At 39.4% G+C, this 25,492-nt stretch overlaps 1 protein-coding gene across 2 annotated transcripts; it reads left to right on the top strand.

Moving 5' to 3' along the window:
• Positions 1–13,221: 13,221 nt before the first annotated feature.
• Positions 13,222–25,319, top strand: fbxo11a (F-box protein 11a). Of its 2 annotated transcripts, none has more exons than XM_042501635.1 (22): positions 13,222–13,540; positions 15,489–15,613; positions 15,722–15,803; positions 17,356–17,500; positions 18,265–18,394; positions 19,159–19,242; positions 19,330–19,462; positions 19,747–19,853; positions 19,985–20,096; positions 20,445–20,551; positions 20,783–20,920; positions 21,124–21,341; positions 21,464–21,644; positions 21,789–21,911; positions 22,200–22,285; positions 22,524–22,600; positions 22,806–22,949; positions 23,255–23,365; positions 23,497–23,604; positions 23,753–23,861; positions 23,952–24,050; positions 24,607–25,319. In XM_042501635.1, the coding sequence occupies exons 1-22, from the start codon at positions 13,447–13,449 to the stop codon at positions 24,734–24,736; spliced, it is 2,643 nt and encodes an 880-aa protein (XP_042357569.1). In that variant the 5' UTR covers positions 13,222–13,446; the 3' UTR covers positions 24,737–25,319. The 2 variants fall into 2 exon arrangements, with proteins under 2 accessions (XP_042357569.1, XP_042357570.1); XM_042501636.1 differs by having other exon boundaries at positions 17,359–17,500.
• Positions 25,320–25,492: the final 173 nt, after the last annotated feature.

Genomic DNA, 25,492 nt, shown 5'->3' on the forward strand with positions numbered 1-25,492 from the left:
TCAGACCATTTTTACGGAGCGCAAGTGTGGAAGCTCTCACCCTCCCCTTACTGCCAGTGAGCCGATAAGAGCTGCTGCACACGCACGGCACTCCATTTCAGCAGGTCTGGAGCTCATAAAACTCTCTATTAGTGACAACCCCTGTTTGTATGCTGCTCTTCTTTCAATCTGTCCTCTTGCCTTTGTTGTTCTCTGTTTTCTTTTTTTTCTCTCATTACACCTCACTTTGGTTTCTGGAGTGGGAACACAGATGTTGACACTTTGGTACACAGCCAGTAAAGAGGTGGAAACTAGTAAGGATAAATCACATTGCAGGAAAAACTCTCTGGGATTGCTTTATGCTGCAAAATGTCTCTTTTTCTTTCTGTCACACACAGATTTTGCATACTGTTTCTTAGAAACATGCCAGGTACTGTTCTATCTTTCTTTCTCCTGCCTGCTCTCACACAAACACAATAGATGCAGTTGTGTAAGAAAAAGAGATTCTGGGACTTTTCAGTTCCATTTTATGTACCTGGGACAGGTGAAGACATTACAGAGTGTGCTAAGTAAAGTTGCTGTAGAGGATCTACACGTTGGAACAATCACCTGCAGTTGTTATGGGACTGAGACCAACAGACAACTGGCACCCTGAGCTAATTAGTTGGAACCTCTTTTGAAATGGGAAGTGAAAGACTCATCAAGAGAATTGTGACGTAGATTAAAGCGTGTTGCTAACACACATTCACACATGCACAGACAAGCATGCAAGAGCACACTCAGATGCACTGGGGCTCTATGGTATTTCATTTTCCTAGACAACTGTGGTCAGTTAACCATTTGAGCAAATTGTCTTTATTTCTTTCAAAAACATAGGGAGAATTCAATGAACAGCAAAAGAAATGGCCCCAAAGAACAAGAAAATTACTTTAAAATTAGTAACAAAACAACAAAAAAACAGCCCAAAAAATTAAAATTAAAGACAGAAAATTGCTTAAATATTATAAGTCTGCAAAACATTTAATATATAATTTGGTTTATCATTTTTTCCTAGCTTTTTAAAAAATCATTTCTGAAAGCAGCACAATCAAAGTGATGTCACTCCTGGTTTTAAAGGTTTGAACAGGTATTTTTTGCATTCTGTCCAGGACAAGAGGGCCACCTTAACTGTGTGTGGAGTTACTAGAGGCCACGTAAAGTGTCAGGACAAGTCATAAAGGAGTAAACCACTGTTGTTTGAGAAGAGAGCACAAAAAAGCATGTTAGACATCTCATTTTTACCTTTAAATATTCCTAAAGGCTACATATGCTACATTCATGTGTTTGCTGTTAAAATACTGTCAATGTTACTTGTTCGCGCCCTCTAACTGTCAGCAGAGCAACCAGGCGTGGTCAACTTGTTTCAAATGCAACACTTTCTTTGTTCTCCAGGTTTGTTTTCCCTGGAGGTTCTCCCAGCTTTAGCCTGCAGTTATCCTCAACTAAAGAGCGTGTTTGCCTACAGAAGCCTTTGTTTGACAATCCTTTCTGCTAACCGGGTCTTATGAATTGTGTCAGCAGTGTGCTGATTGTCTGTTATCTGTCAGCTGATAAGTGCCTCCTTTAATGCACAGGCAATAAAATGCTCAACATGTAGGGCGGAGGAATGATCCTTTCAACAGTCAACAAATATCCTGTAATTCTGTATTGATTCAGTGTATTTATTCAGGTTAGATTGGGTAAACGCTTGTATAAACAGGCACAAGTATCAGGGTTGTTCCAGCGGGGGCTTAAGCATACCAGCGTGAACTATGGACAATAGGTGAAATTTTACAAGTGCTAAATGATAAAGAGCTGTTTAATGAGACAGGGAAATAGATGTTTAGTGTAAGAGATTTTTGCCTACTAGATTTTGTTTGTTCATATTAGTAATCAGTGCTCAGTAAACAAAGAGGTAAACAATTTGAAATGAAGACAATTCACTCTTTCACTAATCAACAAAGACATAAGCAAGAGTACTAGCTCTAATCATATTAAAGAACCACAGCAGGGGCGTAGCTAGAAAAGCTTGCCCCCTTAGAAAAATGAATCCACCCCCCACACCCCACTCTTTATTTGAATAATTAGTTCCAAACCCCCTTTTACATCTGAGAGAGCCCCCTTTGCTGAGAGCCTCTACCACACCCACAAAAATGACAAAATATACTGTCTGGGAAATAAAGGATTACTACATTGTATAGCTACAGTAATGTCGCATAAAAGAATGGTCACATGGTTAGTCACTGAAAAGGTCAGATGAGGCTAAAAGAAACCCACATGATATAAAAAGTCATTATGAACTTGATTTGGCCATTATGGCTTCTTTTTAAGATTCTGGAGTGAGTAAAATCTGTAGTTTAAAAAAATCTGTCTGAAATACAAAAAATGAAATGAATGACTAAATGAATGACAGACTGCCTTTTCAGTCATCTGTATTTATCTGACTGTGTCACCAAACACACAGCACTGAACTTTGGTCTTTTTTTATGTCGTTGCCTTCGGTGCTTTTTTTCCCCTCTTTATTGACCAATATCCATGCCATCTCTTTGCACTTTTAAACACACTAAAACGGCATGACTCCCATAATAAGGCCTTCAAATAGCCCTGCTATACAAAACACCACATGCAGGGGCAATTGAATTAACCCATTGATCCCTGGCTGTTCTATTGCCGAGCTAAATTTTGTTATTCAACCTTAATGACTGCTCCTTGCAGGCAAATGAACACTTGTAGTCAATTAACTGTGAAGCAGGAGTAGGATACAGGAAAGGCAACCCACTCCGACATGTACCTAGAGTTTAAAATACTCCCATCAGCAACGTGAAGTCGAGACGTCTGCAGTAACATTCGACTGATGGCTTCACTGTAAACAACTACACAACACCAAAAGCTTTGTTCTGTGACACTCTCCTATCTTTTCACAGCATCGGGTCCTCCCCGCCTCAGTCACAAACGCACTTTATCTTGTAGGACAATGATGGTCTTGTGCCCAGCAGCGTTGTCTGGCACTACCAGCTCCATAGTGGGCTATGACACGTATGAGGGATTGCTAACGTTCTTCTCGCAGTGTGAATAAGTGTGCTATGTAAATACACTGCAATAATCAGTCTGTGTGCAGCTTTGTAATTATCATACACAGATGAACTATTACATGCTTTTTTTTTACCTACAGTTTAAAACGATTATACCAGATTAAAAAAAAAGAAAAAGAAATGCACCCATAAATTCATAATCTGGTATCACTGATTCCCAACCAGGCATACATGTAGCAAAGAGAGTATTGATGTAGTTGCCAGAGTGTACAAAAGAAGATTGTGAATCAACTTAACTGTCTGGATAAAAAGAAAAAAAAAGAATGTTAGAATTTACGACTAGATTTTCATACATATATGTATACTTGTATTGAGTTCGTCTTAACATCTGAACAATGTCGTAATTCATTTGTGTTATAAAGTTATTGCGAAAACAGTTGACAAAGTGAGCAGTTTAGTTAACTAAAAGCTAAGAAATGCCTTAAAATAAAACACATTTAAAATACACAGCTAAAGTTAAGGTGTAAACAATTAAAACAGTCAATAGCTCTTTTTTGAAATAAAAATCTAAAATTAATGGATAAACAGTTGGATAAAATTAAGGGGAAATTGTAGTACAGTTAGCCAAATTAAGCAGAGGATAAAGAACTGAACTCCTAAAAGTGAGGGATAAATAGCTGAAAAACATAAAACAGATCAATGGTTGAAATAGCTAGCTAAAGCTAAGATGAAGGGAAACATAAGCTTATGCCAGTCCTGTTGGCAGCTTGTATAAATACAAACGGAGCTGACAGTGGTGCCTCCAAGGGGGGCTAGGGGAGCAAGTGGCATGCTCATTTGAACTAACCAGCTGTAATAGGGTGTGGTAGGTCCCAATTGCAGCATAACAGAGCTTTATTTAATTCTTTTGGCAGGTTGAATAGAGCAAAGGTGAGTATAATCAGGTTGCAGCTAAGTAGGGACAGATATCAGTTCTGGGGTGGAGCAGAGTTAATGGGTTGAGCAGAGTTCGTAGAGAGACTGGGGTGAGTTCACGTTCACAGGTGATAGTTCAGAGTTTGAGTGGGGAAATTCTAAACATGGAGCTGACTGGCATGTGAATGTATCAGGTAAGTTGCAGAAACACTTAGAGCAGGGAGCTTGTGGGAAAAGCGGGAACTCCAGAGAGGGGCAGGCAGGGCTTGTGGTCAAGGAGGAAGCAGAGTTGGCATCAGGCAGGTAGGCAGGCAGCAGAGCAGACAAATCTAGTAGGAGCAGGAAACGGGATCAACGAGGACAGGCAGGGAATCGATATACCATCAAAACAACAAACACCAGCGGCACTCACACAGGAGATATTTCACTTGGCGGGAGGCTCTGAAGACAGCCACAAGAATCTTTTTCTAGGGAGCCGAAGCAGTACAACACCACACAGCCACAGGCAGACAAGAACTAGGAAGTGCACAGGCAAAACTCGTGGTCGTAGACAGAAGGCTGTTAGGTTTACTGGGGCAGAGACGAGGAGAGATGACCAGAGGCAAGCTGAGCCAAAACCAGGAAAACAGTCTGAGAGTGAGTACTGGAAGGTCAGGCATGAAAGCGAAGACAATCTGGAAAAGAGCGAGTGGAGTGACAATGCTTAAATACTGCCTTGATTGGAGCTGAAGAGCAGCTGGGAGCACCAGGTGGAGGTGATGAGGCTGATGAGGGGTAGTGCCCAGGTGGGGAGAGAGGTGGGGGCGGAGTAAGTGGAAAAGTCCCACAGCAGCAGGAGAGATGCAGAGCAGACTGTGACACCAGCATCCATTTGTACTAACCATGTCAGCAGAGCTTATCAAGAAAGGGCTATAACACTCCAAAGTTAGACTAAATTGTAGTCTAGTCCCCTGAACTTTCACCTTAAGATATCTAAATAAAAATTAGCTCTATGGGCAGCCACGAGTCTGCCTTAAACTTTAGACTTAAACTTAAACTTTCTTTTAGGAAAAAAGGACACCTTGAGCCAATTTTAAGAATAACAGAGTATTATATGTAGAGTATTTCAGTATGTGATTCCTTAGCTGTCACATAGACATAGTTTTTCAAAGCCTATATTCTTCAAGAGCAAAAATAATAGAGCTCCTGAAATTCAGTTTTGTTTTGGTGTGCCACCCTGAAAAATTTGACCACCCCTATGAGAGATTTTTAGGGGCACTATGTTATTTGAACAAAACATTAACAGTTCAAATATGAAATAATTATTTGAACATCCATTTTTATATTATTATTAGTTAAATAATATGTTGTTTAAAAATTGATTCAAAAATACATTTGTAACATGACAGGTGGTGTCAATGAAGGGATACTTAAATTCATCTAACAGGACTGTGGCGGTACATCTGACAAAAAGGCTGGAAACCACTGCTTAGTTTTCATACCAGTGCAGACCTCCCAAATGTTTGTCTCTGCACTATGCATATAAAGTGAGTGTGACCCGATGCCTGAGGGGCAGCGTATACCCTGCCCGGGTCTGCGGGGAGCCTGGCTGCGAGGCTGTGAGCGGGCACACGGCTGTAGTGTGGAGAAAGTGGTGCAGTGCCTCTCTGTGCCTGGCTGAGCACTGGGTAATGAAGCGTGGCAGAGGAGAGAGGAAAGGAGTGTGTCTGCAGGGTAGGCATGGCCCTCGTGTTCCTATGCAACCAGGGCGGATGGCTAGGTGATGCAGGACCGCCTCTATTCTGCTTACTTGTCATGCTGCTGCCACGCTTTCTTTTGCTCGTTCTGGTTAGTTGTCCTTTTTGCCCTCTTTTCCTATCCCTCTTCCCTTCCAGCACACGAATGCAATGTTGTCAAACATCCCACCCCAACTCCCAAATTGGGAATTGTGAAATGTCTCAAACCTAATCAACCAACATTAATTATCACAGCAAATTACAAGAAATTAAGCTGCTTTTTGTGTGTAATCTCATATCAAACTATGACGCAACAACCATTCAGTAACTGGCACAGTGAAGCATTTACATCAACGTAAATATGATACATTTTTTCGGAAATGATCTAGATTAGACTCTCTTCGTTTTCTCAATTGATTTCTCCTCCTTCTTGTTTGTGAGACAGTTGGCTGCTCTTGCCCTTTCAACCCGAGGTCTAGTGAGAGCAGATGTGCTATTGTTTCAGAGGTGGTGTCTTGACTGATATACTTCCTGAGTGCTTCACCTCACCCCACACTCCTTTATTTTGGTGCACTCTTTATATTTGAATATGGTTGGCTACATTTAACAAATATGGCAGTCATTAAAAACAAGGTCAGTGACTCAAATGGGGATGCTCAGATTGGGAAAAACAAGAGAGATTAAAAATAACAGAGGTGTGGCTAAAAAAAAAACACTTACGTCAGATCAGAGTCATGTTGGGATATTGTGTGTTTGAGTGGGTGGGTGTATTATTTTAGTACTTCCCTATACAAGGATTGACCAAATCATTGCCATTAATTGTTTAGGAACTAAATGGCAGCAAAAGAGATGCAAGAGAAAACCTGTGATTATCCTCAGTGAATGATTTTCATCCTACTACAAAGCCAAACTCTCAACATATTATCATCTATTGTGCAGCCACACATTTCCTGTGGGCAACAAGTGTGGATCTATTCTTAGCTGATGGCCTGGGCTTCAGCACTCTCCGCTCCTGTTTCTCATAGGTTGGACAGGATAAGGTGTGATTCAGTCCTGCCAGGTCTGACTGTGTCAGTGTAGCCCATGTCCAGCTGTATAGACGGTGGGGCCCATCGACCATCTGTCCCCGACCAGCAGATTCAAGGCTCGGTCCCCAGAGCAGGGAACGAGGGGGCGGGAGCGAGATGAGGTCGGATGGGGGAATCAGCTTTGTGTTGCCATAAAGCTGTCTTTCCTCTCTCCTAGCAACGGCCTCCCATTTCCTTGGTTTTGGGCGGCATGGTCCTGTTGGTCGGTGTGCACGGCCCCCTCACTCACTCTCTCTCTCTGTCCTATTTATGGTAATGAGCCATCTGCCCTCTCTGTAACAGCCGCCCAAATAGAGGAGAAGCTGGGAGGGGGGGGGTGTCTCTGACAGACAGGAGTCTGAGACAAAGACGCTTATCCTGTTGTGTCTGCCTCTGCCTGAGCGGATGCCTTCAGATGTGGATAGCACTCAGTGATGACGAAAAACGGAGACATTTTTTATCAGAGAATATAATATAACCCTTTAACACCCTGCTCAACACAGCAAATTTTGATTCACTATATCTCAAAGAAAAATGTGTTGAATTTAACTGATTGAGCTATCTCTACCATTCAGTTTATGATTATTATACTAAAAAAATCCACTAGATGTCATTGTGTCTTGTGTCTGCCTTAATAAGATCACACTACACATGGGGGCTCTGTGTGCTGAGGCTTTCAAAGGTGGGCATATTTTTTCGACGTTATAATTCAGAGGTCTTGATGAACAGATTTATGACATTTTATACAAAAAGTAAAAGTCCCATAAAGGTTAAATCATTTTTTAAAAACATGCTCTACCAAATGGGCCAAATTGGCTTTTTATGATAAAGCTAGTGAAGCTAAGTTTATATCATTAATATCGACCGTTTGCTACGAAAAACAATAAACATTCTGATCATTCATTGTTGTTAAATTATACATTCAGTTTTATCCATTATATTTATAGTGAACTAATTTCAAAAGTATGATTTTTTACTGTCTAAAGCCATGCTCAACCGGTTTAATTTTTATTGTAAAGGTATTGATGTTTGATAATAAATTCACATTTTTTATGAAATAAAAAGAGCATGAATATTTACTGTTCTTAATACCATATATTTTCTGTAATTCCATTTTATATTACATACAAAATATATCAGTGCTACCACTTCTGAGATGTTTTCAAAGTACTGTAATGGCAAATATATATAATACATACATAGAATAATAGCAGTACTGGTAATACCACTAATGACATAGTCACAAATTGTTAAATGTTGGTATACTAATATATTACAAGCATTATAACAGTACATGATTTGTAATTTTGATTTTTCTTTCTGTTCTACCTTTCATGAAGGGCCATCCCAACAGTTGGGGGGATCTGTTAGGAAAAACAACAACAATTTTTGTTATTATAGCCCCAAGCAAATTAAAAAAGGCAAAGAAAAAAAAATGCTTCCATGCCTTTTTTTTTTAGTGAGGACATTAAATGCATCAGGAGGGAGTTCATTTGAAATGGTGATAAACTGTGTATATTCATATTTGATGGAGAGACACAGATAAAGTGACACACAGAGACAGAAAGTGCTACCACCTCCAGGTCAGTACATTAAGTTGTTGAACACAAAGAGCATTTGTAATATCAGTGCCTGGGTGACCCCTCCCCAGTCACACACACGCACAATATTGACTCCTGAGCTGAATATTACAGAACCCTACCATTATTCAGAGCTGCTATATGGATGTGCGTCTGTGACTTGGTGACATGGGAGAGTGGTGGGCACAGCAGCCAATACAGAGCCACCCAGCATTCAATAGACCTCTGTTGCCACTGGATACTAGATTGGTTACCAAGCCAACACATGTGCCTCACTGTCATATCTCCGACAGATTAGTGTCGAAAACAACGGATATCTTGACAGTTAAGCTCCCCATGCTGCAGGTTTAGGTAAAGCAGTATTTTTCTAAGAGGATTGGTGATTCAGTATGTAAAAAAAATGCAAGTAAAAAAAGACATACCTAAATGAAGATTGCATAAGACGGGTTGCAAATGTTCCTTCTGGCCATGGCAACACTGAGTCCAACCATTTTATCATCACAGGGCAACAGCTAGTGCATCACGAACACAAAGAGAATTGGTTTGTCATTCTTTTTTTTTTTACTGCTGGCAAAACAACTCCATTCAGAAAAAAGTGATTAACTAGACACATAACTGCAGATTTAACAATAAAAGACACAAGACAAAAACTACAACAAGAAGTCCTTTAGTTCGTGGGACAGCTAATGTTGGCGTTTGTACAATGTCCGACACGAGACTCTCAGATGACTCCTTTCAAGAGGTCAATCACCATTAACCTCATCAGGCAGACAGACAGACAAAGTCACAGATGGGTCAATGACCACCGAGCAACAGATCACAGATGGTCCTGCTGATAGGCCCGGAGTTGATTGCAGGCATAAAACAAACCATTGTGAGAGTAAACAGATGCATGAACAGAAAATATATAAATGTGTATGAAAAATGTTGCATCAGTTGTGGGGATGCTGCCACCTAAAGGCAGACGCAGGGTGCAGCTCAGTGTGACTCATTTGCTGTAGGTAGTTAATTAGTCAGTGCAACAGTATTTCATTTAGAGCAGCCAAAAAATATGCTAACTAATTACCATGTTGTCACCACAGGCACATATTGATATCCTACGAGCAAACATTTGCATAATCAAAATGCTGAGCTGTGTAAAAAGACAGAGGCTCCAGTCTGTCAGAGGGGAGATCATTCTTCAGTATATTTGGAAATCTGACGCTATTAGTATGACAAACAACATCATTGCCATGGCAACAACCTGTGGGCAAGGGGCTCGGGAAAGAATAAATTTAAAGTAACAGCCAGGAGTGATTGCTCAGGATGCATGTGAATAAAAATAAAAATGAAAAAAAAAATCATATTCTAGCAAGAAGAAAAAACAAATGGTAAAGGTGAGGCATAATTTAGACAAAGAGACAAAAACACACAGACCACAGAGGGAAAGTATCATGTGATGCTCATCTTCTACACAGCATGCAGTTAATACTCTCCACTAAAGTGGAGATGAAGAGACATCTAGTGGACAACCAGGCTCCTGTGCCTGTTTATTTTTATTTGGTAAACTATGGAGAGTGGCAGTTAACCCAAATTTATGAACAAAAATTGATAGATTATAAAAAACTACATAGGCCTCTAGGCAAGCATTTTTTGTAGAGCATCTCCATGTGATATGTTTTTGTTTGTTTTGGTGTTGTCCGTCTCTCATCGTGCTGTCTTCTATATTGTAATTTTATTCTTTCATTCATTTGTTTTAGGTGTGTGTACGTGTGTGTGAAGTGCTTTGTAAGTGTGTGTTTTAAAAAGTGCTATATAAATAACGCCTTACTTACTGTGCATGCTGTTCAGGCTGGATAAATATATATGTGAGACTGTATTCAGTGTGATCCTTTGGTTATGCTAAATAGCACCACCATCTGATAAAACACCAGATTTTAAAATTGTAAAATGCAAAGTACCATTTCAACCAACAGTAACATGTTTGCGAATTCTTAGATTGTACACATTCATTTGCTGCATAGGTTTGGTTATTGTGGTTTTGCTATTATTTTCATATTTACATCATTTAATCAGATCAACTTGTTCATGAGGAATGCACTCACTTTATGATGTGTAAACCAAGGTTGCACCAAATCACAAAAACTGGGAATAATACCAAGAGGGAAACTATGTTCACTGGATTTTGATATGTGGCTCACTGACTTGTGAGGTCATTGAGTTTTATTTCTCCTGACAAACTGGAAAGGTCTCTGTAAAGATGTTACTGTTTTAACAACTAAAAAGATCTGGTCAATACTCAGCCATTGTAAGACAACTTCACACTTCACTCTCTCTCTTTGTTCAGTGTAGATCACATTATTTATACAATGTACATTACAGTAACACTGTGCTTTTTGTTTTTTTTCAACATTATGATTTTGCAAGCTAAACACTGCAAGGTTTGAATGTCTGTATGAACTTGTGTGAAGCAGGAGAGAAAAAAAAAGAAAGCATATCTGCTGTGGGTGAATAATGTTCCCTGCAGCAGAGCCTGAGATGTTTTTGACTGACATAAAATGATCAATCATCCATTTTTGATCCATTTTCTAGTTGCTTATTCAGGTCACAGTAACACCTGTAAAATGGCAAGCCAAAGATGCTGAGATGTATAGGCAGGTCTCATGGTTCTCCTCCCAGTCAGTTCCAGTCCTCAAAACACAGACACGGCCACATGAAGAATCTCACCTTGGCCACTCACATCTGAAATCTAATTTTCTGAGTCACCGTGCAAGATTATGCGAGTGAGAGCTTTGAGAGCTTCCTCATCACTTCATGCAAAGTACTCCACATAGTAATAATCATGACACACTTTATTGATCTTAGAGGAGAAATTATCTTCTTAATTGCTTCTTCTCTGAGCTCAATTTTCAGTAGCCTAGTTCCTACTCACTGCCAAGGACAGCTTTTCTCACCACTGGGACCAATCTGTTCTAACAGATCAATACTTAATTTTATTTTCTATTTATTTTAGCAAATTATGCAAAATTGATTACTAATCAAATTTTAACTTTGCTATTCGATCAAGATACCAACAGTGGTGTAATGTAACAGAGTAATAACACTTCATTATTACTATATCTAACTATTGTTTGGGAGTATCTGTACTTAAGTTTTTATATTTCTGTTAACTTTCACATTTACTCCACATTTCCTACATAAAATGTATACTTTTATTTCAATACGTTTCCACAGTGCCTCTTAGTTACTTAGTACAGAATAAGGAAGGAAGGGAGGAAGGGATGGACAGACAAATGAAGACATGGGAGGGAAAGAAAAACTGGATTTTGTTTTTTAAATCGTGTGAAGAAGGCTTTGTTTTTCTTCAAGTGTAATGTAGGCTGCATTTTTGTGGTGGTGTACATGTTACATAGAAATCAACAATCGTGTAATGTACACAGTAATGATACTTTGTTACAGTACTTAAGTATTTTGGGGGAGTATCTGTTTTTCACTTGAGTTTTTAAAATTTCTGTAAACTTTCATTTTCACTCTACTACATTTCTGAAACTGGATTTTGTTCTTTAAATCCTTCAACTTGAAAAAGACCTAATTGTTGTTGTTGTTTTTTTTTCAAGAGTAATGTAAACTCCATTTTAGCATGGCGTATGTTACAAAGACATAAATCCCTAGAATTCTGACCATTTGCTTTTTTATTCATACCATTTACTTGTACTTTTACTTTCAAAATGTAAGTATATTTAACATCATAAAAATACTTTTGATACTTAAATTACAGTAAATATCAGATCATGTGTGGGTTTCAGGTACTTCATCGACCCCTAGAAATAAACGTAATAATTCTCAAAATTAGAAGAGAGCATTTTCGTGTAGGCCCTACTTTCAAGTAAATTTAATATAATAACATTCCTTTTGATATTCAAGTAGAGAAAATATTAGATACTTTAAAACTTTTCCTCAAATAATATTCTGATAGGTGACTTCTACCAAGGACATTTTTTGGTAAGAAGTCTATATTTTTAGAGCATGGCTTTCAGGTATTTCCACCATTGGCTAAAGATACATTTTTTTCAAGGCCTACACTTTGTTAGATAAAAGTGGCCAACTCTTGTCTGGGCATGAAAAATATTCTGTATGTTATTTCGTAAAAACAAAAACACTGATGGCAGTCTGTTACATTGAAGAAGGTTCAAATTCCTCAAAGGTTCAAATTTCTCAGTCACCCTGGTGATCTTTACAAATTAGTTTTGCATTTAAAAAAAACATAGGGAGAGCTTATAAAATATGATGTTTTATTATGAGTTAAATTAGCTGCAAAGATTAGCTAATTCACATTACCAACTATTGTGATACCTAAACATTTAAGTTATTTCTATTTTTTTTTAAATAAATTTGAGTTTTGGGAGGTGTTTTTTTCTTCTTTTTAAAATGTTTTTGATTTTTTTATGATGATATTTTTTCTTCTTTTTTATATTTTGAGTTTGGGGGTGTTTTTATATTTTTCATGAAATAATAATTTTGAATCCTCTATCCATCTACAAATCTATCTATCTAAGTGTCTGTCTGTCTGTCTGTCTCTGTGTGTGTATTTAGAGTTTTGAGCTTTGGGGAGTCTTTTTTAAGATGTATTCGCATTGCGTCCTTTTACTTTTAATAGCCTACTTTTCCGGATTATACTTAGTATACTTTTACTCAAGGAACATTTTCAATGCAGGGCTGTTATTTGAGACAGAGCATTTCCACGGGGTGATAGCCTCGTAGTACTCTTACTTAAGTAACGGATCTGAATACTTACCCTGCCACTGCTCTCATGATAGATGGTTGACTGGTTGATCTGTGAAAGCAGATGCAATCACAGTTGAATAGGCCGCCGTGGAAAGGGAAGGCGACGTGACGGCGAGAGGTCCTCCCATGTGATGTGACTGTGGCCTGACGGACCGTGCTTGTCTGTTATGGCTCCTCCTGCTACAGTAGATCGGAGCTAGACGTAACACCAGTGCGGAGGAACGGGAATAACACACAACGATACGTTTTTTCCAGGTGCCACGGCTAAAGATGGCAGATCGTGCAATGCTGAAGAAAAAGACATAGACGATGTGCTCAGAGTCGCCTCTTCTGCTGTGAAGGCTTCGACATTTCTTCAAGATTAACAACACCCCAAATGAACTCCGTCAGAGCAAGTAACGTTAGCAGAAGACCTAGGCGAGTCTCGAGGCCGCGCCCGGTGCAGCCGGAGAGGAACCACCAGGAAAGAGGTAATGCGTTAGCATCACTGGACGGCTTGTCAAACAACTAGCTGTAGGGACGAACTGTGTTACATGCTTGGACGGATGTGTGTCCATGTGTAATGCGTGCATTACGAGAGTATTGGTCGTTTCAGTAAGACACTGGGGAGCTAACAGCAGTTTTCACGGGTCGCTGTGTAGCCAGGAAACACCGAGGCTTTTGTGTTTGTACCTAGCATTCAGGCCGCGCTTTGTTTTTGCTTGATTTTTGCCCCGAGTCGGCCTGTCTTTTGCGTATCTGACCTCATATCTCTTCTGAGTTTTGTTTTTCGTCAGCTAACGTGACATTAGTGGTGAAAATGGCGGGCGATAGTCAGCGGTTAGATTGGTTCATGGGTGACAAACGCAGGGGAAGGGTACACAAAGTGGTTTCGCCAGTTGTCGTAGCATGCTAACTGGAGGTAGCCTGTGCTAGCATAGCTGTTATTATTAGCATGTTTGGCTAGCTATCTGCGTCCTGGCGTTTTCAGAAAAAAAGCCACTTCTTCATAGTATTTGCAACGGTGAAATGTCAATGTGTGTGGACATTATGCTTGTAATTAATGTAACAACGTTACAGTCACAATTCACTCACAGTATGTTTATTTCTACCGTAACGCTGTGTGACAGCAGACGGTGTAATGCAAGCGAATATTGACTGCAATTTTTCAAAGTAAACATTAGCTAGGGATGCTCTGTAATCATAGTTTCCATGGCTGAAATCTGAGGGCACCGATCACAAACAGTAATGGTTGGTTGCTGAATTTAATTCAACGTTATTAGGTTGCTATTGACATGTTGTGATGTTGGATCTCACTGTATTTAGTGAGTGACAATCATCAGAAGAATATTAACTCTTGGTGGTTCTTTCAACATTTGTTATAAACATATAAACTAAGGTAATGACTTGATCATAATGGTAAAACAGTAATTGAGGAGGGCCTGCTCATTTGTTATTTAGAGAGCTTCTCCTGCTCTCAATTAATTTGTTCAGCCATGACCTGCCATGGTACCCATTTCCCTCTGCACAAATGTCCACAGCATAGCTTCGCTGTCATTTTAAGATGACATCAAATTAATAAATTATGGTGTAGTTGGTAACAGACTGACGACAGTTTCACACTACACTGTACATTTGCTGTGACATTTATACACCCCTGGTCTTCATTTTGTTTGTTTTAGTCAAACAAGGCAGGAAATCCTATAATTCACTCCAATTTACAACTACAGAGAAGTTGTTTTAACCAGCCCAGTTTGTCACACAGACAGTGTTTGTAGTGGTTACTGGTCTAGTAGCCGGGGAGAATCATCCCTGCAACCAGAGCAACAAGAAGACAAGAGTTTGCATCTCCCATCTGGGGTAGCTATCAACTCATCATACCATGGTGAATAGCCACACAAATAGATGTCGGGTTGAGCTTAGGAGTGATGCTGTGGTTGTTTTCTTTTTCTGTTGATTGAATCCTCTCTTGATAGGGGATGTAATCAATTTGGAGCATACAGAGCAAGTAATGAAAAAAAAACCCTGCTTTTGTTTTTTTTCTGGGCTTTGCTGTGATGACAAATACTGTTGTTAAGGCAATTGTTTCTGCTAATGTGTTGTTATAGTTTGTTGCTTATTTGTGTCTGATGGCTCAGAATCTAATAATACATTGTAAACAATAAGTAGATAGTTTAAATTGCCTGTTGTTCAATCAAAGACCTGATTAAATGAATACACAGTGTTTTAGTCATATTAATGAGCGAACCTCAGGAATATCCAGTTGCTTTCTCACTTTCTTGATGAGCATATTTGAAATGCTATGTCATGTATTAACAACACATCAAAAACACATGGTTTTCATCTAATTCCCTCTGTTGCATATCATACTGTGTTTAGAATTGGTTTTATTAATAGCTTTGTAAGTTCATTTTTTTTCCTCTTTTCCACTCTATGCAGATGAGGACGTTCCTGCAGATATGGTCGCAGAAGAATCCGGTCCAGGAGCTCAGAATAGTCCCTACCAACTTAGAAGAAAGTCTCTACCCAAGAGAACAGTGTGTCCGACAAAGACAAACATGGAGGTGCTTTTACCATTGCTCCCTTAAAGATAATATAAATGCCTACAAGAGAATAATGCACTGAAATGACTGATGCTTAAATGTCTCACTGACTTTTTTGTCTATTGACAGGGTGCTTCCACTTCAACCACAGAAAACTTTGGACACCGACCCAAGCGCCCGAGAGTTTCAGGAAAGTGTCAAGATTTACCAGGTAATTAGGAACGCATTATTTGATATGTGAGTGGATGTGTGTTTCCCACAAGTTGTGAGGGGTTGGTTTAAGGAATCATCACTTTTCCAATAAGTAAAGTGAGAGCAGTGTATTGACTCATCAAATACTGAATCAGGGCAAAATGCAGTTAGTCACTGTTGTTAGTTAGCAGTGGGCAGTAATGCATCATAGTTGAAAACTTTTTCCTTTTCAAATTGTGAAATTTAATGTTTCACTTTTGCTTTAATGTTGTTGTAATGACAGGTCTGTGTATTGCATGTATCCGATTTATATAATGTCAGGGTTCCCACGGTCATGAAATTCCTAGAAAAGTTATGAAATTAGAATAGCTGTTTTCACGGGCCCGGAAATGGTTAATTTGAATTAACAAAATGTTTTGAATGTATATTGTTTTGGCTATTGTTGTAAAATATGTTCACAAAAAGGTATCAAAGTGTTGCGTATGCTTGGGCTCAGGCAAGGACACAAAGCAAATATTGGACATGTCTATAAAACAAATGTATGCTGACCAAGAAATAAATACATACAAACTTGTCAAAATTAAAACCCAAACACCCATTAAAAATAAAAACATCTGTAGGATGCCCAAAAATGGACATGGCCTTGACATTTTGCAAAGTGACCGCATGTGCCAGTCTGGTCTATTGGCACATACAGCTAATAGCCGGTGGAAATGTCTAACGAGTAAAGTTATCAGGCACTGGCAGTTTGTTTATCTGCAAATGCATGAGAAAGTATGTGTTTATTAATATACCACATGGCTCTGTCGCTATGTAGTCCTACCATATTTAAACTACTTTCACCCTTTAGTCCAGGCTTTTGCTTAATGTCGGGGATTGCAACCTGGGAAAAGTAGAAGTGTAAGAGTATCAATCTCTCAAGAGTTAAGATCATCGTTTTAAAATGCGTGTTGGTTAAGACATGAAGTAGCACCATGAGTTTCACAAAGTAAAAATTATAGAGTCTGTTATTTGTGGCATTTGGAGTCTTTCTCACACGGTGCAGCTCTTGCCAAAGCATCTGAAATAGATGTTTGCCTTGTTAGATGGCATTTGCTTCTAGCTTTCCATTCATCATACATGGCTTTGTGGTGTCCGAGTAAATGGTCACATTGCCTCGTGTTGCGCTCCCAGTAGCTCCACGTGATCTGTTTAAAAAGCAAAATTTCTTCCTAACAGCAAATATGACCCTAATGTGCACAATACGTCTTTTTGTTTCATCTCTGTCTAGATGCACGCTAGATGCAATAATTCACACAAATAGCAGCTTTTTTTTCATGAACAAATACACTAGTATACATAATTAATTAGGATAATGCCCGGCAATTCAGATCATCACATTTTCTTAATATTCAGATGGAGTCCTCATCATTTCTGCAGCAGCGTGTTGCTTTTGTGACTTGAGAGATACTTTTAGTTCCTTGCATGATCTTGCTATAAATACGCTTGTATGACTGTGGTTGTCTAACCCCACCCAAACCTCTGTCCTTTGAATATATTTTATTCTAATTCCCTGGTCGTCCTCCTCCCAGCAGCTCCAGCAGAGCAGTATTTGCAAGAGAAGCTTCCAGACGAGGTGGTGCTAAAGATCTTCTCGTACCTGTTGGAGCAGGACTTGTGCCGCGCAGCATGTGTGTGCAAGCGCTTCAGTGAGCTGGCCAATGACCCCATCCTCTGGTGAGATGATGTTTCCTCTTGACCAGTACACTGTTGCGTTCACTATGTGTGTTTAATATATGGTATAACAGCAGCTTTAACGTTTGTATCTTATAAATATGTTAATCTATGCTTAGTTCAAAAGTTTTGAGGGCACTTACAATAACAGTCCCTCAGCCGCTTCTTCAATTTATATCGATTTTGATTGTGCCTTTAATTTGCCTTTGATTATGTTGTGCATCTGATTTGAAACAGTTGCCCACATTTGACAGCTGAATCAAGAGGGATGTATGTTGTTTTTTTTGCCTTGATCAGAAACAAAATAATGCTGCCAGGCCATTGACAGCCTTTCAAAAAAAAAAAAAAAACACTGGTCAAATTGTCATTAGGGCACTTGTTTTTTATTTTGTAGTATATCAAAATAACTTGCATAGTAACTTGATTTTCCTTTATCAATTTTAGTAGAGCAGATTTCTTTTACAGCTGTAGAACGAACAACTTCTTGATTTAAAAAGAAGAGTTTTAAAAAATTTAGTCTGTTTTTTCAATCCAAAAAACATTTTGCACACGCAGTGAAAGCAAACCAGCCTACCATGTCATTTCGGCTGTCCTGACCATGATGCAAATGGTTGACTATCTGCGTTGTGTGTCGGGGCCCCTAATGTGGACATGACCTTTGACTTCTGAGTCTATTGTACAGGAGCTTTTGTATTGTGGAATGAGAAACTCTGACGCAAATGAGAGGAGAATTTGGTGTTAAATATGGTTGTGCCTTCACGTTTCAGGAAGAGGCTGTACATGGAAGTGTTTGAATACACACGACCCATGATGCACCCTGAGGCAGGGAAGTTCTACCAGATAAACCCAGAGGAGTATGAACAGCCAAACCCGTGGAAGGAGAGTTTTCAGCAGCTGGTATGGAAGCTCCTGCAGGCTCACTGATTCACCAAATCACCTGTTTGAAGTCTTACCTTTTGTATTGTTGCAGTTTTCTACATTAACAAATTAGACACTGGCATACAGAACACTGCTCTGCTCTTGATTGTTATTATGGCCTTTATTTTAGACACCAGAAGAGGCAAATGCTATTTCCAGAGCGTCAGCCCTAAATAAAGGACGCCATGAAAACAATATCACACTTTGAAAATATCAAAACTAGAAAATAATGAAACCTACTGATGTGAACATTTATTAGAAGGTTAAGGTATGCGGGGTGGAACCATTAACCATAAGTTGCTCCCATATAAAGTAAATTATGATACAGTACTTGATCAACTTTTAGAGGGGAGTGTTCTGTTCAGGAGATACAGATTACACCGTCCGCTTTCCTTTAATATTTTTCGATATTTTTGCTGCCAAAAGTTGCTTCAGTGCGACTTTAAATCCTCCCGTGTACCGACAGCTAATGTCATGTGAAAGGGCAACACCACAGGCCATAATGGTGACATTCAGTATTCAGTGGATAGAGGAGAACTGTTTTTAAATTGTATTCCTTTGCGATATATTGACCTTTAGGTTTGTTTTCTGTTGACCAAAGTTTCTCAGGCATTTTTTTCTAGTGACAGTTTTCTCATCTTGTCCGAAATGCAATGTCAGTGCAATGTCTTGTCTCAAATGATTGATTATGAATTATTCTAGTTCTTTATGTGTGAATTGTCATGTGAATATTTTCTTGACAGTATAAAGGAGCACATGTAAAGCCGGGCTTTGCAGAACACTTCTACAGTAATCCTGCCAGATACAAAGGGAGAGATAACATGTTTGTAAGTAAACTGTTTCTAAACATTTTTAATTTTTTAATTTTATTTTAATGCTCCAGTCATTTAACTGACTTGTGATGTTTTGTCCAGTACTACGACACCATTGAGGATGCTCTTGGAGGGGGTCAGGAGCCTCACTTTGACGGCCTGATATTCGTCCACTCTGGTATCTACACAGATGAATGGATCTACATCGAATCGCCAATCACAATGATCGGAGCTGGTACGTGTGCGAAGTCGTGTTTACAGTTTCATTGTATTGTCTTTCATTTAAAGCTAGGGTTTGGGACTTTTACATATGATCGCCTGCTACATTTAAGCTTTTGCCAAACGAGTTCACACAATGCTTATTAAAGTCAAAATAATTGCACGGGAAGACTCGAAGAGAGAGATGCAGTGAGTTCACCTGCAAGCATAGTCAACAGTGTTTGTGTAATTATTCTCACAGCCAGAGGGGGGAGACAAAAGTTCTGCACTCCAGCTTTAACCTTTCGGATCATTTTGCAGCTCCTGGAAAAGTAGCAGAGAAAGTCATCATTGAGAACACCAGAGACTCCACATTTGTATTCATGGAAGGCTCAGAAGATGCTTATGTTGGATACATGACCATCAGGGTGAGATAACTTTCTCTGTTTTTTTTGGGGGTTTATAAAGGCTACATTTATAATGCATACATTTGTTTAAAAAACTTGGCTAGTATGTACATTTACTCTGTATGAAAGAGCTGTTTTTGTCTCTGCTGCAGTTCAATCCTGACGATAAATCCGCCCAGCACCACAATGCACACCACTGCCTGGAGATTACAGTCAACTGCAGCCCCATCATCGACCACTGCATCATACGCAGCACATGCACAGGTATGTCTGCAGCTCCTTTGATCTACTTCTGTGGTTCATAGCCTTCAAAGGGGTCACAAGATAAATGTGATGGGTTGAAATGAATAATGGGATAGATTGGAAGAATAAAATCAAAGTCAAATCAAACTTATTACAAGAGGTTGCAGGAAGCCACTCCTTCATTGTGAGCGCTCACAGGACAAAAATCACTGCTCTATATTATGCCGGCAGACCTTCAATTCATGTTGTGATCACTGGATATGTTTTGAGCTGAAATAAATGTTTCCGTGACGGGGCAGAAATTCTTTTTGTTGTATGTTGTAAGCGGCATATTTGCGCACTAATACATCTCTGTCCTGCTTGTTTCAGTGGGGTCGGCTGTCTGTGTCAGCGGTCAGGGTGCTTGTCCTACAATCAAGCACTGCAACATTAGCGACTGTGAAAATGTTGGTCTTTACATCACTGACCATGCACAGGTAAAATACACCTTTCACCTATGTTGCAAAATATTACAGTAATATTTATACAGTAGGTCTTTTAACCTAATTGAACAACAGCAGCAGAGCTCAGCTTTCTCCATTTGTCATGAACAGTTAATGAGATTAGACTAGACTTTTACACACAAGGTTAAAGTTATAGTACGATAAAATAAAAGTATAACACGAAAATGCTCAAAGCCTTAAACCTACTCATGGTTCGTCATTCAGGGAATATACGAAGACAATGAGATCTCAAACAACGCTCTGGCTGGGATCTGGGTTAAAAACCATGGAAACCCAATCATCAGACGGAATCACATCCACCATGGCAGAGACGTCGGCGTTTTCACATTCGACCACGGCATGGTAAGATACAGTAAACTAATGGTGGATGTGTGTGTGCTGTTGCTTTAATCCCGCAATTATATGATGCTTTCAGGTGTGTATGCAGTGTTTTGTAAAGGGTTGAATACACACGGTTTTTAGTTGTTCTCTGAGTTGTTGCTCATGGACTGAAAATTAGTTTGATAGGACTTGCAGTAATGTTATATTTCCATGATCGTTTCCAGGGTTACTTCGAAAGCTGTAACATCCACAGGAACCGTATAGCCGGCTTTGAGGTGAAGGCGTACGCCAATCCGACAGTGGTTCGTTGTGAGATCCATCATGGTCAGACGGGGGGCATCTACGTGCATGAAAAGGGCCGCGGCCAGTTCATCGAAAACAAGATCTATGCAAATAACTTTGCTGGGGTGTGGATCACCTCTAATAGTGACCCCACGATAAGGTCAGTGCGGCGTGGCTTTCAAAGGTCAAATACTAAAACTGAAAGTGTTATTTAAAAGGTATCCAATTAAGCACAGTTGTGTCATGTCCTAAAACGATTCTTTTTTTTTTTTTCAAATACAGGGGCAATGCCATTTTTAATGGCAACCAAGGTGGCGTTTATATTTTCGGTGACGGTCGAGGCCTCATTGAAGGAAATGACATCTACGGTAACGCCCTGGCAGGAATCCAGATCAGGACAAACAGCTGTCCAATCGTCAGGCACAACAAGATCCATGACGGCCAGCATGGCGGTATTTATGTGGTAAATATGAACCCATAAAGTTACACAAGCAATGTCTTTTTTCCCCCTTAACAGTCTCACATCTTAAACTGTTCACTTCTTCAGCTTTGTTATGTTATAATTTAGAAACATGGCAGTGATGTAGGGCGGTTTTGTATCACGCAGCATGAAAAAGGACAAGGCGTCATAGAGGAGAACGAGGTGTACAGCAACACGCTGGCAGGAGTGTGGGTGACAACGGGCAGTACGCCAGTGCTGAGGAGGAACAGGATACACAGCGGGAAGCAGGTACCATCACATGCTTGTTACAAGTTTAATGATGAAGAAATAATGGAAAGTGACAAACATGAGATGTACACTGTTATCTGGTGGGATGCAGTTACACTGGTATGTTCATTTTTATACCGATGATGACATATATGTGAACACAAACTGCCATGTCAGACTGGCATTGTCTGTAAACTAAAACCAAATCTCATGCAGTTAGCTCTGTGTTATTGATACAAATTCATGAAATGCATTTTAGTACCAGGAATAAATGAGAGCTGATATATATTTTCACTGTTGTTTTACCAGGTCGGGGTCTACTTCTATGACAACGGCCATGGCGTCCTGGAAGACAATGATATCTACAATCACATGTACTCCGGAGTTCAAATTAGGTTTGTGGAAAGTGGCTATAATATTCAAATATTTACCTTAAGACCTTAAGACAATGAATTATGTTATTTTTATTGTGTGTTGTGAAAGTTTGAATGGATTATTCTCAGATAAATGTCCCAATAAAGTCAGCCTCGAGCTAGTTGTCTTGATGTTAAGATGGTAAGGCGAACGAGGAAATGCATTCAGCATTAGTGAGGCAGTGGATCAATTGCCCTGTGTGGGCTCTTTTTTTGACAGGACTGGCAGCAATCCCAAGATCAGGCGGAACAAGATCTGGGGAGGCCAGAATGGAGGCATTCTGGTTTACAACTCAGGTGAGCAGCAGAGAAATCTTTTCTGTTTGGTTTTTCTAAAGTGTTTTTCCCTCCAAGAGGTTGTTTTCTGCCAAGACTGAATCAATCTACTCGTTGAGACCTTAGAGTCTCCGCGGCTGTTGCTAATTAACAGTTTGACAAATCTGACGATGAGCGGTTCTCCCTTGTTGCCCTAATAACGAAACATGAATTTGTTGTTTTTCAGGCTTAGGCTTCATCGAGGACAACGAGATCTTTGATAATGCTATGGCAGGAGTGTGGATCAAGACAGACAGCAACCCCACTCTGCGGAGGAATAAGATCCACGACGGGAGAGACGGTGGGATCTGTATATTCAACGGAGGAAGAGGTGAATAATTTATTGTATGGAAATGGGAGGATACTTATCAATGTTGTTGAAGGGGGACCTATGGAGATTTCTTGTAAAGAAACATAAATGATGTTTAGATTCAGTGTTTCTCACCAAAACTCATCAGGTGTATTCGAATTATTATCATTATTTTCTGTCATATACATATTTAAAGTTAAAATGTGAGATGTTCATATGAAATGTGGCCAAAGTATCAAACATACGTAAAAGTAATCCTTGGGGTAGGACATTTGTACAGTTAAATTTTCACGTCAGTGATTTGTGGGTTTGTTTTCTGTCTCCAGGTTTGTTAGAAGAAAACGACATCTTCAGAAATGCCCAAGCAGGAGTCCTCATTAGCACCAACAGCCACCCTGTACTGCGGAAAAACAGGATATTTGACGGCTTCGCGGCAGGTGGGTGACGCCTTTACGCAGGCTGCAATATCATTATTTACAGATCCTCACAAATATGTCTGTGTAAACAAATAGTCCTTAATGGGACCCAGTTTGCCTAACTTATTTATATATATTTTTTTGACTACTAGGTATTGAGATCACCAATCATGCCACAGCGACCCTAGAGGGCAATCAGATCTTCAACAATCGCTTCGGGGGATTGTTTCTTGCATCTGGTGTCAATGTTACAATGAAAGGTACTCTCTCCTTCTTTTTAACCTCATATTCTCTCACAATGATTGTGACTCATTTTCTTAAAAAAAACCCTGAATTGCCTGGTAATGATACCACTTAGCAAAACTGTTGCCTGTAGTTTACTGATATATGTTTTCCCTTTGCCTCCAGATAATAAAATAATGAACAATCAAGATGCCATTGAAAAGGCTGTGAGCAGAGGTCAGTGCCTGTACAAGATTTCAAGTTACACCAGCTACCCAATGCACGATTTCTACAGGTAAATTATGCTTTCCCTCACTGTCAAGGTGACTCTCGTTCGTCAGTTTGTCTGTATGGTTGTTAACAAGCACAATTTGACTTCCTGCAGGTGTCACACCTGTAACACAACAGACCGCAACGCCATCTGTGTGAACTGCATCAAGAAGTGTCACCAAGGACACGACGTGGAGTTCATCAGACACGATAGGTCAGTTCTTTTGACCCATATTACTAAAAAACAAAAGTACTACACACACTACACAGACAAGCAGGGTTCCCGCAGATCCTTAAATAGTCTTCAAAGGCACTGAATTAATTCATGTACAAATAAGACCTTAAAAGGTATTAAAATATCTTAAATAAATCTTTCAGAATTCTTAAAAATGTATTGGAAATAGGATTTAAGTAACTGGTTAACATCTTTGATTTTATTCATTTTTAAAAATATTTTATTTTAAATATATGCAATCTGCTAAGATCCCCTCGATAAATGTCACCAAAAAGTCATGTTTTATGTTACAATACATATTTTGACAAAACTGTCCCTAAGCAGTTGACGTCAGTTTTGGTTGTTGTAAAATTGGTCTCAAATCGCATTCAAAGCGGCATTAAAATGGACTTAAATCTAATCGCATGAAGCTGTAGGAACCCTGAAGAAGTGAATTAAGGGAGGGGCAGTATTAGAAATAGATATGTTTTCTTCCTGTGTATCTTAATGGAATTTCACTAAACATAATTATTTCTCCGCTTGCTTCCACCAACAGATTCTTCTGTGACTGTGGTGCAGGGACACTGTCAAATCCTTGTACGTTAGCTGGAGAGCCAACTCACGACACAGACACACTGTATGACTCAGCTCCTCCTATAGAGTCCAATACACTGCAGCACAACTGAGCTCGAGACCCGAGGTCCCTTTGCGCTTCAGCAGTAACGGACACGAGACACTTTAAGTTGTGCAGCGGAGGAGATCCAAACTAAAATACAGAGCATATACAGTGATTTTCAAAAAAGACTCAGACATGAATATGCTAAAAGGAGACATTTAGATAAAAAAAAAAGTCTGATTATGGATGCCTCGCTTTTTCTTTTTCTTCAATTATTGACAAAAAAAGATCAGTGGGAGAGAGCGGAAGAGCAGCTGACTCAGGGTTTGTGGGTGTGTTGGTTTGGTCGAGCAAGAGAAGCCTGTGAGAGATGGACAAAAAGCCACCGAGGCTCACCTGCTTTTTGAGAAGCAGAAGAACGAAATACTGCAGTCATGTACAGACCCTTCGTGGACAGACGCTCAGTCAGAAGAGGCACAACTTTTCTCACGTGGAGGCAAAACATAGGCCCCAAATACAACAATGCTTCCATCACTGGGCAATCGACGTGCTCGTATGATATGTACGGGAAAAATGACCTAGCACTTCAGCTTTTTTTTGTTTTTTTTTTCCTCAAGACAAATGTTGAGATTTGATTTTAATGCTTTTTGTGTAGTTTTGTATTTTCATGCAAAAATCTTACTGTACTTGAATGTCTTTATTTTATTAAATGTGTTCATTTTTTTTGGTTATTATACCCTAGAATTGCTGTAATTATACATGTCGCAGTATCTAACTTCTTTCTGTGAAAGAGATCAGAGAAAAGAGAGGAAAAAACACTAAATAT

Source organism: Plectropomus leopardus, chromosome 15, assembly GCF_008729295.1.
Source record: "Plectropomus leopardus isolate mb chromosome 15, YSFRI_Pleo_2.0, whole genome shotgun sequence".
Lineage (NCBI taxonomy): Eukaryota > Metazoa > Chordata > Actinopteri > Perciformes > Serranidae > Plectropomus > Plectropomus leopardus.